At 51.8% G+C, this 20,187-nt stretch overlaps 1 protein-coding gene across 5 annotated transcripts in view; it reads left to right on the top strand.

Annotated features, from left to right (window-relative positions):
- DICER1 (dicer 1, ribonuclease III) overlaps positions 1-10,935 on the top strand; it is a 63,294-nt gene extending 52,359 nt beyond the window's left edge. For 4 of the 5 annotated variants that reach the window (XM_036013681.1, XM_036013669.1, XM_036013674.1 and 1 more), the window contains 6 exons: positions 1,401-1,556; positions 4,912-5,800; positions 7,466-7,734; positions 10,053-10,215; positions 10,307-10,382; positions 10,741-10,935. In XM_036013681.1, the coding sequence (XP_035869574.1) occupies positions 1,401-1,556; positions 4,912-5,800; positions 7,466-7,734; positions 10,053-10,215; positions 10,307-10,382; positions 10,741-10,906 (1,719 nt within the window). In that variant the 3' untranslated portion in view covers positions 10,907-10,935. The remainder of the gene's footprint in view (positions 1-1,400; positions 1,557-4,911; positions 5,801-7,465; positions 7,735-10,052; positions 10,216-10,306; positions 10,383-10,740) is intronic. The other variant, XM_036013689.1, reaches the window with a different exon arrangement.
- Positions 10,936-20,187: the final 9,252 nt, after the last annotated feature.

The raw sequence follows: 20,187 nt of genomic DNA, 5'->3' as shown, positions 1-20,187 counted from the left end.
CCCGGGGTGGCCGCAGGAAGGCGGTGTCGGAGGCCGAACGACCAGAAAGAACAGTCTGTGTGCTCTGTAAGGGAGAAAGACGTCATTGCAGATTTCGGAAATTCGCCCACTCCCCTGCTCAGAAAGCTCTGGCTCCTATTCCCTGCAGAAACCCTCCCCCGCCCCCACCTGGTGTGAGGCCTTCCGGGGCGCTCAGCACCAGACGCGTCCTGTCTGGTCACCTGGCTGCCGCGGTGGGTCCTCGCCCAGCCCTCCCTTGTGCACGCAGGCGGCCGGCGTTCTTCTCAGGGCGCTCCCCCCATTTCTGTCGGGGTTCTGCTGGGCCCACGATGAGTCCTCAGTTCTTTCTTCCTTTTCTGCCTGCCACCCATTTCTGTCGGCTTAGAATGTGATTCCATCCCTTTCAAGCCCCTGTTGCACTTGACCCTCTCGTTGGCCTCTGGGGCGTTGTGTTCTTGTGGTGTGGAAAAGGAGGCGAGCGTCACTGGAGCTGTCACAGCACAGTGTTCCAGGCAGCACACGAAAGCCCTGGGAAGCCCTGGCGCGTCCTGAGTGCTGGGCGGGTGGCGCTGCCTTGCTGACTTTGCTCTCTGAGGGCTGCCCGGCCCGGCGCCTCGCCTCTCCTGGGTGGGCGCTCGTCCCAGGGGATGGTGTTGGGGGGGGCAGGGGGAGAGCTCATGCGGTACTTAAATAAAAGGAAACCCAGTTTTTAGGAAACAAAAATGAGGTTCAGTCCTAGACCCTAGTTTTCAAGCAAAAGTGAGACAGAAATGCACTGATTTGAGTAAATTAGGGAGGAGACGAGGCCTCGGGGAGAGCAGAGAGGAGTGTTTGTTGACACGAATAAATGGGGAGTGGTCGGTGGTTGCCTCTTGCTCCGTTTTCAGAGGGTTGAACACAACTGTCTTGAAATGCCATCCAAAACAAAGAGTAGCGTTTGAGGAAACGTTGCAGTTGAAACCATATTTGTGGCTTAGGTTCCAGCAAGACAAGATTATCTCAGCTCTGTTCAGGGCCAGTCTGCACTTTCTTCCATTGAGGATGTTGTGCCATCTTGGGCTTTTTATACACGTCTTTTTCTGATGGCCCCAGTTAGCAGTTTGCATTTTGTATCATCAGGTCGTGCTTTCAAAAGGTTGAAATTGAACTCCTCTGAGTTTATAAGGAATTTGCACGTGTGCGTGTATATATGTATGAGTTTTTTTCTGATCTGCATTTAATATTCAGAAATAGTCATCTAACTACATGAAAGGATATAGAATTTAGTATTTTCTGCCAGTATTTACAATTGAGGATCAGTTAAAGTAATATTGGTAAAAACGTGTTAGTATGTCTTGCATAAATTCAGGAGTGATCATTTATAATTTATAGTAAGTACCTTACAAATTTTTCTGCTAAAGGTCAGCAACTGTAATCTCTATCGGCTCGGAAAAAAGAAGGGACTGCCCAGCCGCATGGTGGTGTCGATATTTGATCCCCCTGTGAACTGGCTTCCTCCTGGTTATGTAGTGAATCAAGACAAAAGTAACGCAGATAAATGGGAAAAGGATGACATGGTAAGTTTTTGGTAACTGGAAGGAGTTATGTTTTGGTGATGGGGAGAATTTTGTTCTATTAATTTTTTTACTTCTTTTTCCTGCTATGTTTATAATTAAGTAGGTATTTGATATATTGAGTTAGTAACTCTATAAATCGGCTTTTCATTGAATTTACAACCACTCTGGCAATTTTGGTGGAAGACAAGTTTTATTATCTTGTTTGCCAGAGGCGAAGAGTATCTGATGCTATCTATGGTCCAAAAAAAGAAGAGAAGGAGAAACCCTGCAGCGTTTCGCTGCCCTGTTGTGTGTTGTGGTTTGTAACAGACCCTCGGCTCTGCTGCTCAGCACAGTGACTTGGGTGGCCTGTGCGCTCCGGCCTGTGAAACAGCGAAACGCCAGCAACGTCTGCGTGGGCAGCGCAGGGCTTTTCAGGACGGTTTCTCCTCTCGCGACCTAAACATCGTGATAAATAAATCTCCATGCCTAGAGGTTGCAGTTTTCTGGAAAGAGTTTCAGTCTTGCCAGTGACTGCGGAAGACTGCAAATGTTAGCTGCAGCTGCTCTGCTTGTGGCGTCTTGTCTTGAAGGCCACCAGGGGGCACCGCAGAGGGCCTCGGCGCCGCCGGGCTGCAGGAGCCGCGAGCCGGGTGGCCGGCGGAGGACGCCAGAGCCCCTTCCGAGGGGAGAGGCGATCTCGGGCACTTCGCTTTCCCGGGTATTTATTTCGTGCCAGTGATAAACTGGTTCGCTGTTACTTCATTTTTACTTCGGGCCAACAATGAGAAGACCGTCTCTTTCACAGGTTATATTTCCCAACTGTGCATGTTCTTATCTTCTTCTGACATGCACGTCCTCCGTATCTGTCTTAAGTGTTTCCAGGCTGCGTGCTCTATGACTCTATTTGGATTTCTGCCTCCTTATTGAGTATGTTTCTAAGTCATGCAGCATTTGACTTATTATAGAAATTAAACTTATGTGGAGAAGAAATAGGGTGTTTTAATGCAAGTCGGGCTATAAAAAGTACGTTTGTCATTAATATAGAAATAGGTGGAACCTTAGGGGAAAAGTGTATAGCTTCTGAGAATTTTAGAAAAAATACTGCATTTTTACAAAAATTATTCTAAAAAATGTATCCTGCCATGTAAATACTGTTTCATAATATAATTGATCTTTTAAAGCAAAACAAATTTAGCATAAAGTGGACATCAACATGTCGTTTTGATTAAAACAATTTTTTTTAGAGTATAACACACAGTTCTTTTCTTGACGTTTCAGATGAACTGACACTGGTTCTTTGAACACATTAAAGTACTGTTTATTCTTTCACTGAATAATTTATAGTTATTGAGATAGACTCTTGCATGGTATTGAGAAGCATACGCTTAACCCGTTCCTGTTCTGCCTGCCCTGCCCTTCACCTGATAGGGCTCGGTGAGCACCACACACAGATGCCGAAGGTGGTGACAACTCAGGTAGAAAGTCCGCTTGAACTATAAGAGAAGAATTTCATGCTGCGCTTTTATTTTCAAAATGCTTGAAGTGCTCTTGGAAACTATTTACTGAGGTAGAATTCCTCGGTTTTGCAGATAAAGAAACTGAAACCCAGGGGCTTAAGAATTTTGCCCAAGATCATACAGCTCATTTTTGATAAAACCCAGTCCTTTTCTTTGTGCTCTGCCAGTTATAGTCTGCGTCAGCACCTCACTAAAGATATATAAGGGTTTTTTAAATAAAAAATGCTTCAGTCTCTGCTCTGACCGGCGAGGCTCGGCAGGCTGGGCGTTGGGCTGCAGGGCGCACGGCCGCAGGTTCCGTTCCGGGCAGGGCGCGTGCCGGGTGAGGGGTGAGGGCGCGTCCTGGGCTGCGGCCCGCCCCAGGTGGGGGCGCGTGGGAGAGGCAGCCGATGGACGCATCTCTCCTTTATTCCTCCCCCCACTCCCACGTCTCTAAAAAATAAATAAAACCTTTAAAAAATCCTATTCAGTCTGATTTTTTTTTTATTGTAATTTGGCCCGTTCTTCCAAGGACCAAAACAAGAGTCAAAACCATCTGATGCTACCTGGAAAGCAGAGGGGTTTTAGCAGGAGGGAACGGCGCCCAGAGGTCTGCCGTTGCGGCTCTTTTGGCGCGCTTCCTTGTCCTTCAGAAAGCTCTGTCAACTTTTCTTATTTAAAAAAGCATGGATAGTTATAGCTGTATGGCTTCTGCTCTTATTTCTTTTCAAACAATTGTAGTTTGTATCTCTTTTGAGTCTGGCTTAAAATGAAAGTATTTGTGGTATTTAAAAAGTGCCTGACAGAAAGTTTGAAAACTTTTTTCCCAGAATGCTCTGGCAAGTTATCACTATTAAAACTGAAGCACCCCCTCCTGCTTATCCCCCCAAAGTATAGTCTTGGGGTTTGTTTGTTTTTAATTTTACTGCTCAACAGAAACTTGGCATCTTCCTAGCACTGCAGAAAAAGTTATATCGCTGCTGAGTCCCAGCCCATTATTAAGGTTGTCATTCACAAATAAGCTTTCGCCAAAGAAATTGGAATTAGCAAAGGCCTTCTGTCAGAAATTGGATTGCTGTGTTTCACGTTAGTCTAGATTTTCTTCCATTTTTGTCAGCCCTGCTGTACTCTGTTACTGTGATTACTGCAGCTCCGTGGAGGGGAGAGCGTGCTTTCTCAGATTCATAGCTTAAAGGCTCAGTGACCACTTTCAGTCTTCAAGTAACACAGTCTAGTTTGACATCGTAGCAAATGTGAAGTAAAACAAGGACAGAAACTTGACCATGAAACTCTGCCACGCATTCTTATTGTGTAGACATAGGGGCAGAAACTTCATAATGAAATAAATGCTTGCACGTCTGTAATGTTACCAAGATATAAGAAATACTTTCATCTGTCTTTATATTATACTTCGAATTGCAAAGATAGTGCTTTTTCTGCATCTGGAGTTTAATTTTATTAATTAAAAAATCTTTTTAAAGCTTTGTCAGCAAGACCGAAGACCTCCCCGACTAGCACGTGAGTGCTCTCCGCCGTGTGCTGCCAGAGTCAGACTTCCGAGCCGAGGCTTTGCCTCACGGACGTTCGTTGTAACTTCGAGTACCGTGTATGGAGCCCTTAACTCACAGCTTCATACTGGATAAAGGTCGTTTTATAGCTTAGAAAATGAACATTCAAAGAACATGTTTTACTTTGTTTATATGATTAAATAACTTATTTTATGTTAATTGAAAACAAATGGCCGTGATTTTAAAGTTGCCTTTTAGTATTTGTGGTTGTCATTTGAAATTATCCATAACCCTCGCTTTCACTGAGTCTCAGACCCTTTTAAAAACAGCAGCTATGTCTCCTGTCCCTCCCCGCCCCCCTCGCTGCAGACAAAGGACTGCCTGCTGGCCAACGGCAAGCTGGACGAGGCCTCCGAGGAGGACGAGGAGGAGGAGGAGGACCTGGCGTGGCGGGCCCCCAGGGAGGACGCCGACGACGAGGACGACCTCCTGGAGTACGACCAGGAGCACATCAAGTTCATAGACAACATGCTGATGGGGTCCGGCGCTTTCGTCAGGAGGATCCCTCTCTCCCCCTTGTCCACCGCCGACTCTGCGTACGAATGGAAGATGCCCAGGAAGTCCTCCCTGGGCAGCATGCCCTTCTCGTCCGACTTCGAGGACTTCGACTACAGCTCGTGGGATGCCATGTGCTACCTGGACCCCAGCAAAGCCGTGGAGGAGGACGACTTCGTGGTGGGCTTCTGGAGCCCCTCGGAGGAGACCTGCGGCGCCGACGCCGGGAGGCAGGCCGTCTGCTACGACCTGCACACGGAGCAGTGCATCGCCGACAAGAGCATCGCGGACTGCGTGGAGGCCCTGCTGGGCTGCTACCTGACCAGCTGCGGCGAGCGGGCCGCGCAGCTCTTCCTCTGCTCGCTGGGGCTGAAGGTGCTCCCCGTGGCCGGGAGGGCTGGCCGGGACAGCGCCCCGGGCCCCGCTCGCGGGAGCCTCGGCAGCCAGCAGAGGAGCCTTTCGGGAGGCCGGGCTGCCGCCCCCGCAGCCGGCCCGCGCGCCTCCGCGCCCAGGGACTTGGAGTACGGCTGCTTGAAGATCCCGCCGAGGTGTATGTTTGACCATCCGGACGCGGACAAAACACTGAATCACCTGATATCAGGTTTTGAGAATTTTGAAAAGAAAATCAACTACAGATTCAAGAACAAGGCTTACCTTCTACAGGCTTTCACGCACGCCTCCTACCACTACAATACCATTACTGGTAAGGAGCCCCCGGCCCCCGCGTCCTTTCTCTGAGACTCAGACCGTGTGTTAATTGCGTCACTGTGGCCTTGTGAAAAAAAGATCTGTGCGCGTACAGACCTAGTGCTAAAGACGCACGGTCGGGGGAGGAGGCAGCGAGCAGTGAAAGGAGCCCTGATGTGCTGCTCCGTCTGAGAGCACGCGCAGCTCCCTGGGCCCCGTCCGTGCTCCTGCCGTCCCCGTGCGAGCTGCGTGGTTGGGGCGGGGGGGCTGCAGCATGTCCCCCCCAGTGTCTCTCTGCAGCCCGCACAGTGCTGCCTGTGGTTCCTGATTTATTTGGGTGTTCTGGTTGTGTTTCCACGTCCTTTTATCATCCTTCCTGGACAAAAAGGCCCCTCTCTCAGAGGCCTTTTTACGTCTAAAGATGAATAGATGGTGAGAACCTCCTTCACAGAAGGGTGCGCTGCCCCGGCTCTCACGGCCGCCACCTTTTCTCTGATTCCCGCTCCACCTGTGGGCCCCTCTCTTCTCTGTAGGCTCCCCGTCCCGTCCGTTAGATGGGGGGGGGGGTGGCCCTGAAACAGAAGCTGGCTTCAGCCTGGGGGACACAGCTGAAGTCGGCGTATTTCTTCTGTATCAGAGTAACAAGGGCTTGAATCCAGGATACCAAAGCAAAGTATAAAGTTTGTATAAAAAAAAAACGATGTAGATCAAAGTGGTCTGAAAAACGTAGAGCCAAAAGGTGAAAACGGCCCAGCTCTGGACGAGACAGACAGGGGAGACGAAAGCCTGTTTTCCTGGGGGGGGGCGGGGGGGGGGCAGAAACAAGGCGTGGCCGTCGGTTGCACAGTCCTGGGGCGCAAGTCTGGTTCCCAGCCTGTCTCCGCCCCACCTCCTGAACCACCGGGGGTGCTGGGGCAAGTGACTATGTCTGTCCCTGCCTCAGTTTCCTCAGTTGGATGGGCTCTCTGAGTCGCTGAGAACATTGAGATTCTGGTTAATCCTGATAACTTTTTATGTTTTGACAACCAACTGCTTTTGCCTCAGGTCTTGGCTCACTCTCACAACTCTTCTTTCTCACTCTCTTGGTTTGTGTCAAATTCAACATCTCTGATCCAAGTTGAGAAGAGGGTGCTGTCCTCTTATGTAACAGACACGGCCCGGGCGTGACGAGGCCCGGTGTCCCTTAGACACACTGGAGTGTGAGAGAGCCGGTGTGCACTGATGGCTGCGGGGCGTGCAGTGGAGGGGGTGGGGGGCGTGCAGGGCTTGGCCCCCCGGAAGTGACGGTGTGGCGGGGGCTGCTACGACCGTGTCCGGCACCTGCCGGGCCAGCACAGTGCCAGATGCCAGGGGAACGGGGCTCAGTGGTCGTGACGTCAGCTGGGAGAGGTTTTTTCCTTAATAAGCCATTTGTCTTTGGGCCACTTACAGATTTTACTACTGCAACTTACGTATGTAAAAGAAATGTGCTTAATATGCCAGTCAAGTTTCATTGCCAGGGGTTTCGGTAAGTATGACAATGTTGAGTAATTTTGTCATTGAAGAACATAGGTGAAAATGGACCCAAATAAAAGTCTCTCAAATGGCCCCGGGGTCAGGCCTCCCTCTCAGTTTCTCCGTGGAACCCACCACGTAGACGGTCCTGCCCAGGCTCACGGCCCCGCTCCGGCTCCCCCCGCAGATTGCTACCAGCGCCTAGAGTTCCTGGGAGATGCGATTCTGGACTACCTCATAACCAAGCACCTTTACGAAGACCCTCGGCAGCACTCCCCAGGGGTCCTGACCGACCTGCGCTCCGCCCTGGTCAACAACACCATCTTCGCGTCGCTGGCCGTGAAGTATGACTACCACAAGTACTTCAAGGCCGTGTCCCCGGAGCTCTTCCACGTGATCGACGACTTCGTGCAGTTCCAGCTCGAGAAGAACGAGATGCAGGGCATGGATTCCGAGGTCAGTGCGCCGGGGGGCGTGTTCGGACCCGAGCTCCGTCGGGCGCCCGGGCTCTCGGGCGTTTCGGTGCTCTGGCGGCACCTGCGTGTTCCCGGGAGAGCTGGGCCCGCGCCAGAGTCTCCGGGGGACCTTCTGACCTTGGCCGCCCGCGCTGGGGGAGGGGAGGGGAGACTGACCAGAGTAGTCAGACAGTGTGCCTTTCCCGACCCCACTCGGGCTCCCGAGACGTGCAGCCCCCGCCCCCATGGCAGCTCCACCGAGGGGAAGCTCCTTGGTGTCCGTCCGCTCTGCCTTGCTGTCCAGAGGGGATCGGGGTGTTTGCTCACGTCCCAGGTGGACGGCACAGATACCATTCTGCTTCTACTGGAGGTGGGAAGATCGCAGTTTAAACACCAAGCTTCTCCATTTTTAACCGTTGGAATTGGAGAGGCTCCTCCTGTGAGTTCAGCCAGAGGTCCCCTGGTGACGGAGCTGACTCCGACGTGGGGGCTGCTGCGCGCTGTGTCTGGACGGGGGCTGCTCAGGCGTGCCCCGCGCCCCGGTCGCTCAGCGCCGTCCCCCGAGTGCCCCCGAGGGTGCTCTCGTCTCTCCTCCTTCCCCTGCCAGTTCTTTCGTTTTTCTTGGTTTTGTAGGTTTCTTGTAAGCGGTTCAGGAATTCATTCATAAATTCCTCTGGTAGCTCTTTGAGTTGTTCTTTCTTTGATTTGTGCCTTCCCTTTTTTTAAAGCCCCAAACCCTTGTTGGGGAGTGAGTGCGTTTTCTGGACTTCCTGCCCCGAGAGGAAGGAAGGGCCTCGGTGCTGGGGCATCGAACAGGCAGGCAGCCGGCGGCCCGGGCAGAGCCTGTGCGGGAAGGCGGTCGGCTGTGACGGGAGTGTGTGTGTTGGGGGGAGACCCGCTGGCCGTGCCCCCCACGGGTGCCTCCCCGGGCCGGCAGTCCGAGGGTGAGCCCAGCTCGTCGCGAGACCGGGGTCGGAGCCGTCACCCCACAGAGGGCAGCGTTCTCTCCGGTCCGCGCCGGGGAGGTGTTTTGCACTTGGAGTGCGAGGAGTTTAGATGTAAATTCTCTCAGATGACCGGTTCTGTTCAGTTTTGTTCATGCTTTTTCTTCCCTTTGTTTGTAGAAACAGGTATAGAGGTTGCAGAAGCTGATTGGAAATGTCATGGTCTGACTTTCTAGTTTCCTGTTTGGTTTTAAGAAAATCTCCTCACCTTCCTGGGCCTCAATTTTCTCATCTGTAAAAGGAGACAGTTAAGCTTCTTAAGTTTTCAAATATTGCTTAGGAGCAAGAACTGTCTTCTTTTTCCAGTGGTCGGCACTATAAATGTTACATAGAACTCTGTATCACTGAACAGTCTGTTTAGAAATTACTGGCACCCTGCTTTTTGTTTCTCTTTCACAAGTAATCTGTGTTTATTTTAGAAAATGCAGATAAGCAAACAGAAAATTAAGGTTACGCAGACACACAACCTGAGAAGCAGCGCAGATTAACCCTTCCTTTCACCACGTGCACGTGGGAGGGTGCCGTCCGGCGCCGATCGGCGTGACGACTGTCCGTCGCTGCCGCCGGCCAGCACACGGCTGCCTGGGACGTGCCTGCCAGCCCCTTGTGGCCGGACACTTCCGTCGTTTCCGGTTAGGGCTCCTAGTAAACCTGCGATAAACATCCTTATTTATCCAGTTACCTCCTTAAGAGGAACTTCCAGACGTGGAATTGCTGTGTCAAAGAATTAGGAACCTTTGAAAGGCTTTAGAAACACACGTAAGTTTTTATTCTGTGAACTTGAATACCCGCTGTGCATGCGTCAGGGACTGGCTCACAGCGAACGTGTACTGAGTGTTTCATAGAAGGGAGCTTGGAGGAAAATACCTCCCAATGGCACCTCCCTGCCCAGAGTGCCCTGCCTGGTCCTGGCCGAGCCACTGCAGGTGGAACCGTTAACGGACAGGCGTCTGGTGGCGAGTGAATTTGAAAAGTCTTTCAAATATATGTATTGACTATTTCTAATTTTGTGTTGAAAGTTGTTTTTGTTTTTATTTAGAAATAATCCTTTTCTTCTTTGTTGGGTTATAGAATACTAAATGGGAGTGGATTTTTTTTTCTTTTGGTTTTTCTGGAGCAGTTTGAAAGCACCCCTCAGTGTCAGATAAACAATGCTGCGGAGAGCCCAGCACACCAGGGCGGGCGTGCCGTAAACGGCTGGTGGCCTTACCTCTGTTCCGGACGCAGTGCCAGTCGCGGCCGGGAAAAGAGGCGCCTCGCAGACGGCCCTTAAAAACGGCCTCTGTGCTCACCAGCCGTTTTCTCTCTGTCACAGCTCAGGAGGTCTGAGGAGGACGAAGAGAAGGAAGAGGACATTGAAGTCCCCAAGGCCATGGGAGACATTTTTGAGTCACTAGCCGGCGCCATCTACATGGACAGCGGGATGTCGCTGGAGACGGTGTGGCAGGTGTACTACCCCATGATGCGGCCGCTGATAGGTACCGCCGGCTCCCCTTGGAAGGATGCACAGTCAGAACGGAAAACAACTTCAAGGGTACTATTTACATTATTCTTTCATTTTGATTACAGAAAAATTTTCTGCAAATGTGCCCCGTTCCCCTGTGCGAGAATTGCTTGAAATGGAACCAGAAACCGCCAAATTTAGGTAAGCAAAAATGTGCATGGAAAAAATTAACCTACTTAAAATCACGGCGGGGGGAGTTCTCAAAGATGCCATCAGCGAATGATTCTGAAAAATATTTACACTGGGGCACGCTCTCCTGCAGTTTCCACTTGTAGTCTGATTGACTTCTCCCTTCGTTTTCGTAAAGCGAAGCCGGACTAGGGGGAGGGGGAGCGGCAGCCCTGTCGGCCGCTGGTGTGCAGGGAGTCACGGTGCGCGGCTCCTCCGTGTGGCGGCAGCCGGCACCCGGGCTCTTGGCCGAGCGCCCGCGCCGGGTGCTGAGTGACAGTCATAATAAATACTTCTGACTGCTAATTCAAGCTGTTCGGCCTCTCTGCAGCCCGGCTGAGAGAACTTACGACGGCAAGGTCAGAGTCACCGTGGAAGTGGTAGGCAAGGGGAAGTTCAAAGGTGTCGGCCGCAGCTACAGGATCGCCAAATCCGCAGCAGCACGCAGAGCCCTACGAAGCCTCAAAGCTAATCAACCTCAGGTTCCCAACAGCTGAAACCCCTTTTTAAAATTCAAAAAAAGAAAAGGCAGAATTAAGGTGGAAATATTTAAATTGAAAAGGATGATTTTAAAGTCGATACTGAGCGGAACGAATTGAAGGCAGAATTTAAAGTTTGATAACAAGATAGATTACAGAATAAAACATTTAACATGTGTATAAAAACTTTGGAACTAATTGTAGTTTTAGTTTTTTGCGCAGACACAATCTTGTCTTCTCTCCTCACTTCCGCTTTGTTCAAATCACAAGAGTGCTTTAATGATGACGTTTAGCAAGTGTTCAAAGTAATGATTGACAGTTTTGGGGGTTGTTTTGTTTTGTTTTTAGCTTGATTTTTCTGTCACTTTTGCTTAGTGCTAGGAGGCCACGGAGCTGCCACCTCAGACAGTCCCGAGAGGGGCGTCACAGCCCTCGTGCCGGCCTCAGTCCCTGCGGTGCTGCCTCGGTGGGGCCCGGCAGGCGGCTGCGGGCGGAGGGAAGCGTGCCAGTGTCGTCTCTGTGTCCGTGCCCCGTCGTGTGCGGTGACGGCCTTCCCGGCGCTAGTGCGCCCAGTAGCGAGGGACAGGTCGCAGTGAGCGCTGGCTGGCATGTTGGTGAATCCAGTTTTAGTTTTCTCATGCCACCTAGTCTTGCATAAAGAAGGTTCTTGCCTTAAAAGTAATATCCTCATGGATAGTCTTTAATTTTGGATCTTTTTTTGGAACAAACCAATTTTACATTCCCTTCATGTTGTTACGCATTCGATTTTGAGACAGCGTGATACTCGCAACTCACTGGTGTAGCGGTAACTTACGTTCGAACAGGATATTAGGGTTTCCATCACGTGTACTGAAAACATTTTAAAAACCAGGATCTGTAGCCTACGGATTTTTTAAAACTATAATAAAAATGATCTTTGGCTAAATACCCAATTTTACTAAAAAAAAAAAAAAAAAAGAAAACCCTCCTACTAGGTAGTTCCACTGATGGAAGTTGTTTGTGGCAAATAGTGTTGCCCTGTAGGCTGTTTCTCTAACAAAGTGAACTTTAGACATATCACACCTAAAATATGCTGCAGATTTTATAATCATCGGTTACTTACTTAAGGAAGCGAAACCCAGCACCTTCCCCCTTCGTCTTCTCACGTGAGTTTCTCACTGTGCTTTCCACAGTGTCGCATGTGCACTCCACCTACCAAAGCTGTGCCCTTCACGCCGTGCAAGTTCATGTTCGCGATCAACTGCCGTGACGTTGATGCATCTGTGACTTAGCTCATTAACTTAGATAACCTAGCTTGTTATTTCCGTCTTTGCAAAAGGAAAAAAAAAAAGACATTTTTAGGCATTTGCCTGAGTTCCTTTAGTTTGACCGGTAGGCACTCTCCACTTAAATACCTCAGTTCTCCTTTCCTTTGGCACGCGCTCCCCTGTTTGGTGCTATGTCTGTGTGTTATGCTTGAAGTTTTCATTTTTTTTGCACTGTACCTACGATACCTCTTAATTTACCTGTATAAAAGCTGTGGGTCAGTCCCACGCGCCCACCAGCACACCAGTAGAGGTTTGCCGCAGTGTGCCCGTTACTTACGCTTGAAGGTGAAGGGCGCGGAGCAGAGGTCCCGAACCTGAGGCTCCGTGCGGCTGAGTCCTGTGCTCCTCGCTCTGCCCGCACCCCCGCCCCAGGGGAGCCCCTCTGCACGTCCGCCCACCGAGGAGACCTCAGTGCAGGGGGCTGCGGAGCACCCCCCCCCCCCCGCCCCGGCGCGTGCCGTCTCCCGCCTCACGCTTCCATCGGAGGGGGCTGAGTTACTCGATGAGTTTCCGAGGATATTAGTTTGGGTGGGCTTATTTTTAAAATACTGAATTCTGATTTGGCAACATAGATTTCTTTTCTGTTCTTTTTTAAATATCTCAACATAAGATCTCCTGGCAAGTTAAAACCAAGCAATTCTTGAATAACATAACTAAGTTTGTACAGTGAGTAAGGCTGGGTGTGGATTTTACTCGTGAGGGGGATGTGTGATGAGGTTCCGTCACACGTCTCCGAGTAACGCATGAACTACCTGCCGCCAGGAGCCTGGGGCTCGGCACCGCGCCTGACGCACTGGCCCCAGGGTGGAGGGGCTCCCGCCTCCTGGCACCCAAACCAGACTGTCCCGCAGTTACAGTTCCCGTTGGGAGAAAAATGCCTCAATATATTTTGTAACCTTAAGAAGAGTATTTTTTGTTAATGCTAAAAAGTTCAGACTTCGATATGATTAGGTCATACATTCTCAGGGGTTCAAATTTCCCACTACCATTCAAAATGTTTTATCGACAGCAAACTTAAGTTACTTCTTTCTCTTTTCTCTCGCTCTCATCCCCCCGTTCTCCGCCCCTCTCTCCCTCCCTCCCTCTCTTCCCCCTCTCTGTCTCTCTTTTTGCTGGAGAAAAGTAGCTGATTTTAATTTGTGGCTCACACTTCGAAGCACCCTCTGATCCCCTGGTGACTAGGTTAAAAATGAGAAGCTACGAGTTAGATCTATGAAATGGTTATGAACGCTTTTGTGCTGCTGACTTGAATGCTGTAAAGACTTCCCCAGTTTAGCTTGTTGAAATGTTTTGTGTCCATTAATTAAGGGAAGAAAAAATCACTCTGTGTCGCCCCACTGTCCGACTGTGTGTGTCATCCCTTGTCCTGTGACTGCGACGCGCGACTGAATGTAACACGGAAGTCCCACCCGCGCACGGGCTGTCCTCGTGCGCCCGGCGCCCCCGGACGGGGCTGGCGCAGCCTGTCTCGAAACGCAACCCCTGGAACTCCTCGTGGTGACCGTGTGGAGGGCGGCTGGCTTGGACCTTCCTTGTAAATGTTTCTGGTTTCTTTTGTGATGTACCTTCCGCGGTCCTAACTATGCTGCGTTCCGCATTGTAATGGCTCCCCACCCCTCTGTTCATGTAGCACAGATGAGCATTGCACTTGGTACCACGCTTTACCTCATTTCAAGGAAGAGAGAGGCTCCGCTGAGAGGAAGGATGGGGTTTGGCCTCGCTGCTGTTTTGATTTGCCGAATCTGAAAAAGGATGGTTGTAATGCTTGCGATGTGTCCTGTACTTGCACAACTTAAATGGATCATTTTTGTCTGTGGCATTTTTACTGTTTGTGAAAGTATGACAGAGATGTGTTACCTGAACTCTTAATTATGTTTTAAAGTTGTTTGTTACTTTTTTTCTTTTACATTATGTGAAGTGATTAAATTTAGAATGACCTCTAACACTCCTGTAATTACCTTTTAAAATACTAATATTGTTATTTTCTTAATGATAGCTTATCCTCAGACGGATTCAAATTACCCTGCCTAGGTGGCAGGAGACCTGAGGCCGCCCTGGTCCTGTTGGTTCAGCTCGTGCACGCAGCCGCTCGCCCGGTGGCCCGCTCCTGCGGCTGCTGCCTGCCACCTGCCACCGGGCGGCGGCTGCGGAGGGCGGAGGCCAGTCCCCGCCCAGACCCAGGCCCAGACCCGCGGCAGCCGGTCTTGAAGCCCAGCGCATTTAAAACTCTACGTCTTGCCCTGTTAGAGCATCTGATTCTCTCACACAAAACTTAAGCCACCAAACTGACGCCGTGGTGTTTTACTTAAACCGCGTCTGAACCGACGGCGAGCTCCTCCCCGGCCCGTGCTCCCCGCCGAGCGGTCCCTGTCGTGTCTGTGGCCACACGGCTCCTCCGTCCCGCTCAGCCAGGTGTGCCCTTCCCACCTCCGAGTCCCTTTCAGGAATTCGGTTGTTTCCCAGTACGTGTCTTTATTTTATATTGTACATGCAAAGTTTTCAAGACGTGTTGAAGACCAAGAACACGAAAGTGGTTTTAACAGTTGTTGGAGACGCCAGTAGCCCTGGCCAGGGGATTTGCTTTGAGACTATTGCGTTTTCCCACTGGCAGTGAAAAGGATCTTGCGAAACTAACTTGTAAATATAGTTTAATCATTAATTCCTTTTGTTCCAGTCTGTTTTTGTTTGGACATCAACCACAGACGATTTCAGTTTTGTAGCTGTGTTCAGAACTCACCGCGGCAGCAGGCAGCAGGTGACGCAGCAGAACTGCCAAGGCGAACAGGAAGGAACGCCGCTGGCTTTCCTGCTGTACATAGAGCGAGGGAAGGCGACTCAGCTCAAGTACAGCTCACGTGTGCCCTGACTGACAGCGAAGTGTCTGCCGTCACGTGCTGCAGGTGTTCCTGAGGAGCGCGGCAGCGGGACTCACTCGTGCCGCGGTCCGCACCTTATGGGTCAGTTCCCTTCAGCTCCTCGTTTCTTTTTTGATAATTGTAGCTGAGTAAATCCCCAATAAAGCTATGGTCTGTTCATGTTCACCCTGCGTCCTGTTTTCTTCTTTTCTCAGTTCGGTCGGCTCAGGCGGGTGGTAGCTCAAGGAGTCGTAGCAGAAGGGATCGTCAGAATGTTTTGACTCCACGGTCCTGTGAAAACGCCTATTTTAATGCGATGAAACTTTGTTTACCGAGTTCTGCTTCACAGCCACTCGCAGCGTGGAACACGGGAACAATTGTCTTTTTCTTCTCACGATTTGAATAATCCCAGCATGTTTTCCTGCAGCTCCGCCACACCGCCTGACGCGTTCCAGCCCCGGGGTACTCGTGATGGATTGGACACATTGCTCGAGAGGAGTGGGTTATTCTGGAACCGAGTGGGCAGAGTGTCCCGCTCCCAGGCCTGCAGGCCCACTTCCACGTCGTGGGCTAAGAAAGAATTTTATTATTTCAAGCCTCGACCCAGCCTTTCTGTAACCGCAGTAACTGGCACTAGTAGAAATAACTTGGCCGTAGGAACGAGATGGTAAATGCTAAGTTTCTTAGAACAAGGAGAAGGTTTCAGTTTCCCTTTGTAAGAGTTTAAATTAATCCCTTCCTTTCCCCTCCCTCTCCGTTCCCTCACTGGAGGAGGAGACTCGAGTGCATTTCGGTCCTGAGGCATTGGGTCAAGGGCTACGTGCATGCTTGCGTGCCTGCCTGCATGTGTGCCTGCGTGCGTGTGTGGGTGTTACCGCCCAGGATCCCCCGGACGGGGAAGGCCAAGCCTCGGCCACTAAGGCTCCTTCCTGCCGCCCCTCGACTGTGTCCCTCGGCCAGCAGGGAGCACACAGCCAGCCCAGGCATATCAGCTTGCAGATCGGGATGGGCGTGGAGAGAATCCAGATGGAAGTGAGCATTTTTTCCCCCTGTGCAGCTCCGTGACCTTGGTGCACGTTTAGACAGAACGGTAGACACTGACCCAGCTGGCGCAGCAGCCGGTCGGGCTGTGGTCTTGGGCCAACAATGCTTGGAGCTGGGGGTGCCCCTGGGTGGGTATGCGGGCTGGGCTGGAGTGGGCTTCCCAGCTTGCCCGCCAGGCATGGCGTGACCCACTCACTCTGCCGTCTGTTTCCTTTTGTGGTGGAACAGGGAACTTACCACGTTAGCCATTTGTGAGCATATAGTTCAGTGGCACTAAGTTCATTAACATTGTTACGTGACCACCACCACCATTGATTTCCAGCGCTTTTTCTTTTTTCTGTTTTTAGATTTTATTCATTTATTTTTAGAGAGGGAAGGGAGAGAGACAGAGAAACATCAATGTGGGGTTGCTGGGGATGGTGGCCTGCAACCCAGGCATGTACCCTGACTGGGAATCGAACCTGCGATGCTTTGGTTCGCAGCCCGCGCTCAATCCACTGAGCTACACCAGCCAGGGCGATTTCCAGCACTTTTTCTTGATCTCAAACCGGAACTGTCCCCGTGAAACGCCAGCTTCCCCTCCCCTCACCCTCAGCCCCTGGCCGCCACCGTTGTACTTTCTGACTCTGAGCCTGGCTGTGCTAGGTCCGTCCTCTGCCAGGATCAGACCGTATGTGCCTTCCGGTGTCTGGCGTCTTTATTTCCCTCTGCATCGTAAGTGAATCTTCAAGGCCCATGCCTGCTGTGCTGTGTCACCAATTCCTTTCCCAGGCCGAGGGATAGTTTGTAGACTTTGCCTGTGCATCTGCTGGCGCTGGGCTGCTGCCCCGTTCGGCCGTGTGAATGGTGCTGCTGCAAGTGTCTGCATGCACACACGCCTGGATCCCTGCGCCCAGTTCTTCAGTGTACGCGCCCGGAAGTGCGGCTGCTAAATCACATGGTCATTCCACGCGTACTATTCTGAGAAACCTCCGTGCTGGTTAACTCCGGGGCTGCACCATGCGACATTCTTGCCAGCAGCGCACAAGGGTTTCCGTCCCTCCTCATCCTCACCCACACTTGTTTCCTTGTTGGTTGCTGGTTTTGGCGACAGCTGTGCTAATGGCGTGAGTTGGCGTCTTACTGTGGTTTTGATTTGGATCTCCCTGCCGAACAGTGATGCTGAGCGTTTTTTTCCAGGTGCTTATTGGCCATGAGTATGTGTTCGGAGAAACATCTATTCAAGTCCTTCCTCCATTTTTGAATTGGGTGGTTCATTTTTTGTTGAGTTTTAGGAGTTCTTTATATATCCTGGATAATAAACTCTTACTAGATTTTCTCCCAGTCTGTGGGTTGTCTTTTTTTTTTTTACTCCCTTGAAAATTCTCTCTTGAAAAATGTTGAATTGCAAGACCCACTGCTGTGGCTAGGCCTGCGAAAGCATTGTCACGTGCCCACTGCCTGAGCACGTGCCAGGTGCCCGGGCTGCGCCGGAGTTTGATGGGTTTATGCTGTTTACTCCTCCCCACAGTGGCAAAAATGGCTCTGTTTGGAGGGAAATGAAAGCACAGAGGTTGAACCTGAGAACTGCAGGCCGACCCCCTGGATCCCAGCACCGTTACTTGGGGCAAGTTCATTGCTCCCTCTCAGCCCCACGTCCTGGCCTGCGGCGTGAGAAGCAGCCATTCGGGTCAGGCAGAGTTCACGTAAGACGCTGGGCATAGTACCCAGCATACCATAAGCCCATCGCTGAATGCTGATTGTCCCTGCGACCCCCATTTTACAGATGGGAACAAGGAGGCCCAGAGAAGTGAAGTAACTTGAGTGAAGTCACAGTAATGAGTCAGGGCCTTGAACCCATGTCTGCCTAAATCAAGAGATGCTTAGCCATCACTCAACAATTCTCCACCTCGTGGATCTTTTGAGATGAAAGAGGCATTAAGATATGTGGCTGTACGTGCACATGTGCTGCATGTATTTCCTGCGGAGAAGGGGACTGGAGGCTGACCCGTGAGCAGGGTCGGCAGCAGTCTCGGGGTTTCTGTTCCTTTGTTTTCAAGGTGACCCGCCAGCTTGTTTTTTTCAAACGGGGCCGAGAGTCAGGTCTGCGTTCGAGAGCCAGGCTCAGAACCTGCCGTGGTGACCCCGCTGCCCGGCTCACAGGAGCCCGAGGAATGGGCGCCCGCCCAGTGGCCACTGAGGGGCCGCGCACGGGGCCGGTCTTGAGAAAAGCCATCAGTTCCCGCGTTTCACACAACGCTCAGCCAGGTGCGGTGAGAAGCGAGCCTCTGCTCCAGCTTCCGCTTTCCCACCTGCATTTGCATCCCCGTGTTTTCAGAATGCAAAGTGCCCTCAGGAAAGCCACTCCTGTTGTGCTGTGAGGTGTCACTAGCAGTGTCACCGGGCTGGAGTAGAGCCAGGGCTTCGGTTCCAGTGTGTGACACACACACACACACACACACACACAAAAAACACCTCGCAGCAGAAGTGCGGCCCCTGGTGGCATTTTGCCCTTCGACCTTGTGACCACCCCCAGTTTCTCCCGGTTGGGGGAGGAGGGCGGCAGAGGTTGGTACAGGTGTGCCCGAGGATCTAACCAGGAGTGTAAATCAGATGGTGAAGGGTGACTAGGGTGCTGTGTTCACCCTGAACACTTTTTCTAGCTTTTTTGGAAATCATTTTTGATGAGCTGCTTATTATCCTGGACGGTACCCCCACCTTTTGGCTTTGAACATTGTCTTTCATTTGTAAGACTTCCCACCCTCCCCCCCCCCCGCTGGAGCAGCTTCCAGGGATGTTGAACACACATGACGCGGCACAGAGGGGTTCCCTGGTGACCTGAGTTTGGGGGGGCGTGGTTAAACAAAGTCAGAGGGGGCCATTCTGGGGCTTCTCAGGCTCTTGGCTGTGCCTTGGGGCTGGTAGGGAGGGCTGCGTCTCCCAGACTGGTCAGACACAGGCCTTCACGGTGGGTCTTGTGAGACCAGCGTCCAAGCAGCACACCTGAGGACATGCCCTGCCAAGGACCCTGGAGGCAACGGGAGCTCAGCCAGCCAGCCCGAGGTCACGTGGGAAGCTGACCAGCGCTCCCTGCAGTCAGTGGGCTGGAAGGGAAGGCTAAAGCTCTCTAATCCCTGGGTCACTCCGGCTCCCCGTTCATGGTGAGTGAGTCTAGGTCCCGTGGTTCTGGCTGAACTTGGCTTGCAACAAGGACTCATAAAGCCACTAAAATGTATGTTTTACGTCAAAATGGGTTTGGTGTGCATGTCCACGTGCTGGACCCTGGCAGTCCCAGAGCAGGACACGACTCACGGAGCCGGCCTCCCTCAGAGGGTCGAAAGCCATTGTTTCCCCAGTGACCCCAAGTCTGTGGTTTGTAGGGAGGCCTTTCTGGGTGCTGTCGCCTCTGCCCAAATGCCCTTGGGACACCTCTACTCAAGTAACACCATTCTTCCCCGCAGAGCTGCCTGGATGCGGAAGTCCCCAGCAAACGTCCTCCAGTCCCCAGCCCTGCCCTCGGCCTGGGTCCCCACCACACACTCCCAGCCCCTTCTCCCAGCACCTCGCCTTCCTGTCGCCACTTCTGCCCGTCCCCTAGCTGCCGGGCTGCACAGGGACTGTTCCAAGCACACACCTGCACGTTCCAGGTCCCCAGTGCTGCTGCTGTGCTGCCCTCTCTGCTGTGTGCAGGTGCGAGTTCAGTGTTCAGGAGTGTTCAGGAGACGGCGGAGGCAGAAGATCAGGAGGGGAGGGTGGGGGGCGGGGGTGGCTGCTAGCAGAGGAGAGGGAGCCTCTGCTCTTTACAGCCAAGGGGAATGGGACCCGGGCCCCTCCGCAAAGTGTGTCACAGCCTCAGGTGTCAGCCGGCCGGTCTGACACCATTGCTACAGGTAGAGAGACATCTGGAAGGTAGAGAGACATCTGTGTTGCCCAGAGATTGGGTTGGAACGGACACTGTGAACCTTGCAGCTGATCTCCTCCTTGTTCGCTTTGACTGCCGGGCGACTCGGACCAGGTTTCTAGCAGATGTCTAGTTCTCTGTTCACTCGATATTTATGAAGCGCCTTCTGAGTCCGGGCACGGAGCAGCGAGTACATGCAGTTCTGGCCCTCGT

Source organism: Phyllostomus discolor, chromosome 1 (assembly GCF_004126475.2).
Source record: "Phyllostomus discolor isolate MPI-MPIP mPhyDis1 chromosome 1, mPhyDis1.pri.v3, whole genome shotgun sequence".
NCBI lineage: Eukaryota > Metazoa > Chordata > Mammalia > Chiroptera > Phyllostomidae > Phyllostomus > Phyllostomus discolor.
The sequence above is the reverse complement of the archived record's forward strand: the minus strand, read 5'-3'. Positions and strand labels throughout refer to the sequence as shown.